Raw genomic sequence first — 8,334 nt, 5'->3', positions numbered from 1 at the left:
AGAGATATATTTTTAAATATATGTACCAAACTTTAATTTTCATTTCACACTCAAAACTTCTGTACAAAAGAGGCAAAGCAGGCAAAAAAAAAAAATCACAATGACTTTAGCAAACAACATGACAATTTAAAAACTGGTTTGTGTGTGCAACAGCCTTTATAGATGTAATAGGTTCCAAAACTTTTTTGTCTCTTTAAAATTCCACTGTTTATCATTAATATTTAAAAAATTGTTGCTGTTTGGATACAAGATTGAATGAGTATTCTCTGAAGTCTGCTGCACAGTTGGATTCCAAGATCGTAGGCTTCTTTTTTTTTTTTTTTTGAGGAAGCATGATTTTTTTTCTTTAACCCAAATGTGATGATGTATAGAAACCTCAGTTTACCATTAATGTCTTGATATAATGATGATGAGAAGAAGCAAATGAAGAAGCAGGATATTAACTAACAGTTAAAGATAGTATCCAAGACTTTCTTTTTGGTTGTTAATCAATACTGCAGCCCTAATGGGCTACCACAATTCAAAACACTCACTGCCACTTGCTCTCTATTAGTAGTTCTTAGTGATGCATGAAAGATTTCTGAGAATACAGTTATGAGGCCAAAGTAGCAGTGCATCTGAGAAATGTAATTTTCACCTGTTGCCTTCCCCAAAATAAATATCGGAGTAATGGAAAACACTGTTTATTTGAAAACTATGGAACATCAAATATGAAATAGAATGAACATTGACATGGATACTGTGGCTTGCACTTTCCCCTAAACCACCCCACAGATCTTGAACACATGTGCATGCAGCACACACACAAAACCATGATTGTTTAAGGGCTCCTAATGCCTGGAGGGCAGTTTGTTAAAAGAATTAGTCTCCCACAGTAGCTCTGGAGTGGACCAGAGATCCATCACCTGTTAGTGATCACAGACATTCAATTAACCTGTCCTCCTGATAATCACAGGCAATAGTTCAGGCCCCGGACTTTTGAAAATTCACATACGGGTGAATCTTAGCTTTGAAACAAGGCGGCCTGGCTAACCTGGGGCAGGCCAGCAGCCCCTCCCATGTTAGACTTGATAAAAGTCTAATTAAAAATTATAAGTATGCTCAACTATTTACTCTGCAAGTCCTTTCCTCTCTCCAAGACTTAAGCTCCTCACCCGATAAAGGAAAAAGAATGGACTCCACGATGATAAACATTGAGTGCCTCTATGATTCTTGTCTTGACAATTGTTGCCCAAAGATAAAACGTGGCTGCCAAGCAGAACATTTCTTAAGCTGAATAATCAAATGGATTGGTTCATCCATTGTTACCTCATTTTCCAGCTTCCTCTATGGTATTAAGATCCCTAGGCTTGAAAAGTTTGTGAAGGCCATCTTAAGTGCATTTCTGGTCTGATGAGAGAACCCCCCCATCTAGGCAGCTGTACTTGTTCAACTTGAAAAGCTCCAAGGAAAAAGGTCTTTTCTCTCTCTGTTGACTGACATTTAGATATAAACCAGAGAATCTTCTCTGCCACTTGACGGGGTTTGTTGTTGTTAAAAATATAATAAAAAAACTACGTTTCCTTTTTTTTTTTTCTTTTCTTTTGGAAGACTCAAGAGAATTACAGCTGGACACTAAAGTCTGGAAATCAATGGTGTCTACAGCTTATTCTTTGAAACATGGTGAATGAAACCCTAATGCACCCAGACCCAACTTCTGGGATTATTAATCATTGGGCAATGCTTTCCTTCTATCAGAAATAGGCAAGTAGTAATATAAACCAGACTGAAGCTGATTTAAAAGTGTCCAATCTCATCTTATAGTATGTATGCATAGGCCACACGGTGAACAGGGAAAGATTCAGGAGTGAGGTATCCTGGATTCTAGTCCTACATGGGGTTGATCCCGTTTGACTTCAGCCTTGTCTCATTTCCCCACTGGGGTTTGAAACAGGAGATTTCTAAGATTCCATTCTAAGCTCTGATCTGCAGAAAGGATGACTCTAAGGCTTGTCGTATGTTCAATCATCAAGACAAGACGGGGTGATGCTTCCTGGACTCTATGTACTAAGGAAGCATGTAAGAGTCAGCCATTTTATTGGCTCATGGTCTTGTAGGGCTCTTGGAGATTGTCTGTTTTAATTGCCCATTTTATAGATGAAGAAAGTGAGACACAGAATTTAAGTGTATTTTCAAAGATCACACCGTGGATCAATAAGGCTAGGACTCAATCCAGGTACTCAGACCAACGTTTTGTACATTGCAACAAGCCAGCAGTGCGGTCAGGGAGGAGCTGCCTTTTAAATATTAGGGAACTTGAAAATGCAAGGACTCCCCTCTCTGATTTCCCTGGTTTCCTGGTAATCAATGAAGTACCTAGGCGTCTGTTGCCACATGGGGCAGGGCTCATTTTAGGAGGGGCTGTGCACCCAGCACCCCATAGACTAGCGGAATGTCACCAAAATTACCTATAGTTTCACAGCCAGAAGGCTGAAGCAGAGAGATGACTGTCCTGTTGCTTGTGTGTCCTTCCTCCCAATCTGTCCCCCACTTGCAAGACCCCTCCCTTCACGACTCAGCTATGACAGCACATCTATCTATTCTCACTTCTCTCTCACAAACTGATTCAAGCACAGGTGATTTTCCTCTTGCAGAATCAAAAGGGAATGTTACAGGAATATAAATCCAGACAGAAGGGGAATATGTTGATAAATAAAATACGTGCAAACGAAAAAGCTGCCCATGTGGTTTGCAGTCTGAGGAAAGAGAGGGGGCGTGCTGAATTCAAAACACTTGAATCTGTGTCTTCACATGCATTTTTCTTTTCTTGGATTCCTCTCTCCCTCTGTCGGGATAACAGTTGTGTTTTTTGTGGCCAAGCTGACACAGGAAATCAAATACTTCGTGTTTCTCTAAGTATACTTCCCAGAGGGATTACACATCTAGAATTAAAACACTACCACAAACTATTAGGAATTTCAGGGTGTTACAGGTATAGTTAAAGGACTCCAGTCATAAAGATCAGAGTCTCCAAATCTGGGCTTTGGAGAAGGGGGTTTTGTTTTAGACATCAAAGGTAAGGCTCTCAAGTCAATTTATGCTCTGCTGGGTTGAGTCAGTCAGGATACAAATTAAGGTCCATATATTTCAGTGACAAGGAGGAAATGGTTATGTAAATACACAAGTATTAACATCAATCTGTATTAAATTATGTAAACATATACATCTTCTGAGGTCAGTACATAGATCCTCCTCTTTGAGCAGAGCTCTACTGAAGCATTGCTCGAATCTGTTTGGAAGTTGATTCGTCATTCAAGTGCTTTGTAGTGAACCTGGATGGAGAGAAAATGATGGGGGTCAGTGAGGAACCAGCACTCTGCCAAAGCATCAGTGATGACTCTCAGCCCATCTTGACCTTGAGAGACTCAACTGATATTTAGGAATCAAACCTTGGCTTGTTCCTTAGAGAAATAACCACGCTTCAATGCCCAGAGTATTCTCAGACGGACTTACCATTTGATTCTTCTTTCCAAAGGAATTTTGTATTGTGGTTACTCAACAAGTAGACTTTTGCCAAATCAAATAATTACACGGGGGAGATACACGCAATTCCATTTTTCTGGGAAGGTAGACTTTGCATGAATGAGTGAAGACTCTCAACCACCTAGGCTGACTCTGCTGGGTTACAGGTTTCAGAATACAGATCTGCTAGCAACCCCAACCTTCAACGTCTATGGTTTTCTCTACGTTCCAGGGGACTCTTATGCTCATTGCCACCACAACGGGGCCCAAGTGCAGGCCAGCAAGCAAACAAAAATAGGCAGCACCTTCTGCACCCTCACATTAACCTGGTATAGGAAGGGTTAATGAAAAGGAAGGAAAGGGGAATTAAGATGTAATCAAACTTTGACCATGTGCTAGACACTTCAGGTAAGTTTTCATTTCATTCACTAACTTTGCAGGAGAGGTTACTGCCTCCACTTTACAGACGAGAAAACTGAGATTCAGAGAGGCTAAATGACCCATCTCAGACCACAGAGCTGACAACACGTGATTTGTGAGCCATTTGTAGTTTCTGATTGAGACCCAAATGAATCGGCCTCAAAAGCCTGCACTCTTTTCCTTCATTGTACTACCTACAGAAGCCCACACATGCCAACACTCAGACGGGACTACCCTGCTCTTCACAAAACCTTCTTTGATTAAGCAAAGCTGGAAAATTAAAAAAAGGGAAAAAAATCAGACGTGAGAGTCTCACTATGTATGGGAAGCCTGCCTGCTGTGAAGTGGGCACCAGTGGAGAAAAGCCTGGCTCACACACAGAATTGGGAAGGCTCCTGCGTGATGTTACATCTGTTCTGAAGAATGATGACCTAGTGACTCCACAAGACAGCATCAACCTCAGTTTTATTCATTTCATGTGCGGCTGTTTCTTCATGTATTAAATGGGAGTAATAGATCACCTTCCCTCTCTGGGTGGCGATGATGAACGTGCTCGGGAGTGGGGAATAAGACGTAAGTGCTGTATGTCACCAGAAGATTATTGATCCATCCCACTTATACTTATTGAACATCTACTGCATGCACAACACTGAGGGGAACTCGAGAAAATCAAAGATGAGTAAGACAGCAAGGACCATAAACCTTCCCGATTGCAACCCAGCATGGGAATGATTTACACACTAGAGTGATTCAACAGATTCCTGTAGATGTGTCAGAGGACTAACTAAAACGTAAGAATCCCTTATAAACAAACACAGAGTGGAGGCCTGAGTCCCCACCCTGAAGACTCGAATTCATTCGGGCTGGGTTGGAGCCTGCACGCGAGTATTGGCAAGTCCGCCACAATTCTCACATGCAGCCAGATGAAGGGGAGAGTGAGACTCAGGAAGCTTCTTTTTCTGATGAGTCCCCACTTACCATAAGGCAGCACGGCAGCCGACGGTTAGGCCCCTGACCTGTGGGGTCACACAGACCCAGGGTCAGGTCCTAGCGTGGTCCTGTGCCATGCAACTTTTAGCACAAGTCATTTGATTTCCCTAAATCTCAGTTTCTTCCCTCTGTAAAAAGGCTATGATCAAAACGATGCTGACTTCAATGGGTCGTCAGAAGGATTAAACGTGTGAAGACACGCACGAGGTTAAGCCTGGGGCTCCAGTGTTGGGTCCCTAACAGCATCTAGATCTGCAGTCTCTTGGAAGGGTCGCAGGGGCGAGGCTCACCTGAGGGCATTCAGCAGCCCCTCCACACTGTCCGGGGCCTGTTCCTTCAAGACTTTTATGCAGCCTTTCATCTAGGAGGAGAAAGCACCACATTTTGTTACAACTCCAGCAATTGCGTCCATGATAGTATCTGTTCGAACCACCATGTGTCTGTGATCAGATCACATTACTTCTGCCAGAAGAAACCCCACCCAGAAAGGACCAGCAGACCTTCCAAACCCCTCACATGAGTGAGATGTTTCCTCTGGGCACCTCTAGAAGCTGTGTATCACTTCTCACACTATGCTGCCATTGAACGTTTCACGTGTCCGGGACTGAGGCCGTGATCTTGGCTTGCACTCCAGATCCACGTGCAGGGCATCCCTCGCAGTAGTCTCTCAGTGGAGACTGACCGCCTGAAGGACACACCTGATGATCTTCTGCCATCCCAGTTTCCAGATGCTTTTTCTCCCTTAGCTGATGCCAAACACTTAACAATTTTTTTTTTCTTTTTTAAGGACCCAGCTAAAGATCACCAATACCATCACCAATACTCATCTTATCTCATTTCCTTCACCAGGTAGAAGTAACCACCACCTCTTTGTGTTCCTAACAGTAAGCTGGCATTTATCGGGGGTGTTGGAGATTTAAGCACCCAGATCAATTTGTCTCCCTCACTAGGCCAGGAGAGGACTGGGGAAGGCCACAGGTTAAGAATGTGTGCTGTTTGCAGACTCCTTGAGTTTCCTCTATCCTTGTGTATTTAGTACCTGCATGAACCTAGACAAGTTTCTTAGTTTTTTGTGCCCTTGGAATATATTTTTTTCATAATTGGAAGTAAATGAAAAATAAATATATAGAGATCACAGTACATTATGCATATCCTAGATTTTTTTTTTCAACAAGGGAAGTATCTTCCTGCAAAAAATATAATCACTCATTTTAAACTCAGATGTTCACACTCTGTATTGAATTTAGGTAGACTAAGGACATCTTTTATAATGGCCTCTTATAAATATTTTCTGTAGGTATGCTTCTGGTATGTAGGAAGTTTTATCTTATGGCCTAATGGACACTGGTAGATCGATGGAGGCACACAAAAGCACAGGGTTGAGGATCTTTTGAGGATCACATACAGGCTCATCAAGAAAGAATGTCATGGTCAATCAGAGATGTCTGTCATGGGTGCAATATGGGGAGAGGCTACAAACATGTCAGGTGTGTGTCAATTGCAAGGATGGAATCAAGCTCAGGGATGCAGAGATTTGGTCCCTCTCCCAGTGGAGTTCATGGTCTAGTGGAAGAAGGGAGAGAAATAACTATTATCAGTGATTTTAAAAGGGTAGAAGAGCAGTAGGTGCTCTTGGGAATTTCTAGTTCTATTTCAGCCTGATTAAAGCCTTGGGTGTGAATAACAAGATGCAATCAGGGATGTAGTTGGGACCAGATCCAGTGAGAGTTTAATAGCATGTTAAGGAGTTGGGGGGCCTTTGCCTGTAGAAAGGCCTTTGCCTGATGGGTGTTAAACAATATAGCAATGTCGTCAATAGAGGAAGGGATCAGAAGGATGCACGACTAAGGATGGATGGGTCAGTGAGAGCCCCTGAGGCTGTCGAGTGTGAGAGCTTCAGTGACGTGGAGATTCACGGGGAGGCAGGGGTATGGATCCAAGGTCCGGTCCATAGGACCTGGTGACTGATAAGCTATGAGGGTGAAGAAGACGAGGGAAAATAATTCCAGGTTCCAAGGGACAATTCCAGGTTTCCAGCTTAGACACTGGGTCATAAGATGATGAAATACCTGAGGCAGGAACACAGAAGACAAGCAAGTTTGTAGGGGGAAATGATTGTCTTTGATTTGGTGTCAGCCATATTTCAGGAGTCCAGATGTTGGGTCTGGAATTCTGGGTGAGGTTTGGGTTGGAGACCGGGATTAAAGAGTGGTTTCTTATCAGATGGTTATACAAGTCTAAGGAAATCAGCAGAAAACACCACCTCACTTCAGCCTGGCTTCCCAGCACACAAGGATAGCATCTGGTCTCTCAATGACCCAACCCCTCTGGGCCTCAGTGGCTTTTCTCTGATGATTCATTCCCCTAAAAGTACTCCTCCTTTCCTCGGTCCACTAGGGAAAATTCTACCCCTTCTCCAAGATCCACCTTAAACATCACTCTCTAGCTCTCCTCTAAGCAGAATAAGCTTCTCCCTCATCTGAGTTTCCAGGGCATTTTCTTTGTAAATGTGTATATTATGCATCTCAGGGCTTCACAAATAAATATTTGTTTTTTCACAGTGGATGATATCCTAGGGATTTATAAACCCAGTGCATGTAACTGCCGGCTTAGAAGCAGACTGGTATCTGAAGGAGCCCCTTTATGTCACCAAAGAAAACGGCCCATCTTGAACACATGTTGTGTTAGATAAATCTGAAACTTTCTTAGAGAAACATGCAAACTTCAGTAGGAACAAAGCTTTCATAGTGAGATTGAAGAACAAATACATTTCATAAAGACTATGTGTGGTTAGATTTAACATTATATAATGTTTATGACATTACCAGAAAGATTCAGTAAATGACAAGCAAGGAGAAGCTACTTAAAGGTTAGGGTTACAGGACATAATTGTACCCCATGTATTTTTATTTGTGGACTCTGTGACAAGTTACCAAATGGCTCTGGTAAATATGAATGTCCTATGAATACCAAGTAATAAACTCAATCTACACTCAAGTGATATTCATGAAGTTATTATGAGTTATTTATACTCAGTCCATAGTATAAAAATGTTAAAGCCTCACAAAGAATATGGTAAAAATATTTATTGGAATGAAAAACGCCCCATGATATACTGTTATGCAAATAAATATGTTTTAAAAGAGCAATTACAGCAGGGTGCTAATTTGTAATGCACACACACGCGTCTACACAAACATCCACATTAAAAGGAGGGATGAAGATTTGCTGACATTTCGACAATGGTCATCTGTCTACGAGGAGGTTACTACAGATACGTTTGACATTCTGTATTTTGATTTCTTATATTTTTCTAGCTTGTTATACTAAATACTTTTTTCTTGGCAAACAGAAATAACTGCACTAAAAAATAATACAGACTCTATGAAGGACCATGACTAGCTGTGCTAGGGAAGTGAGAAC

The 8,334-nt window shown here is 41.9% G+C and overlaps 1 protein-coding gene across 1 annotated transcript in view; it reads right to left on the bottom strand.

Annotated features, from left to right (window-relative positions):
• Positions 1 to 308: 308 nt before the first annotated feature.
• The window catches only part of CYRIA (CYFIP related Rac1 interactor A), a 36,419-nt gene continuing 28,393 nt past the window's right edge, over positions 309 to 8,334 (bottom strand). Inside the window, exons 10-11 of the mRNA XM_039218319.1 lie at positions 5,202 to 5,272; positions 309 to 3,311 (exon numbers count right to left, since the gene is read on the bottom strand). Of these exons, the coding sequence (XP_039074250.1) occupies positions 3,248 to 3,311; positions 5,202 to 5,272 (135 nt within the window). The 3' untranslated portion in view covers positions 309 to 3,247. The remainder of the gene's footprint in view (positions 3,312 to 5,201; positions 5,273 to 8,334) is intronic.

The sequence above is a fragment of the Hyaena hyaena genome, unplaced genomic scaffold (genome assembly GCF_003009895.1).
Source record: "Hyaena hyaena isolate Hyena2069 unplaced genomic scaffold, ASM300989v1 scaffold_748, whole genome shotgun sequence".
In the NCBI taxonomy this organism is placed as follows: domain Eukaryota; kingdom Metazoa; phylum Chordata; class Mammalia; order Carnivora; family Hyaenidae; genus Hyaena; species Hyaena hyaena.
The sequence above is the reverse complement of the archived record's forward strand: the minus strand, read 5'-3'. Positions and strand labels throughout refer to the sequence as shown.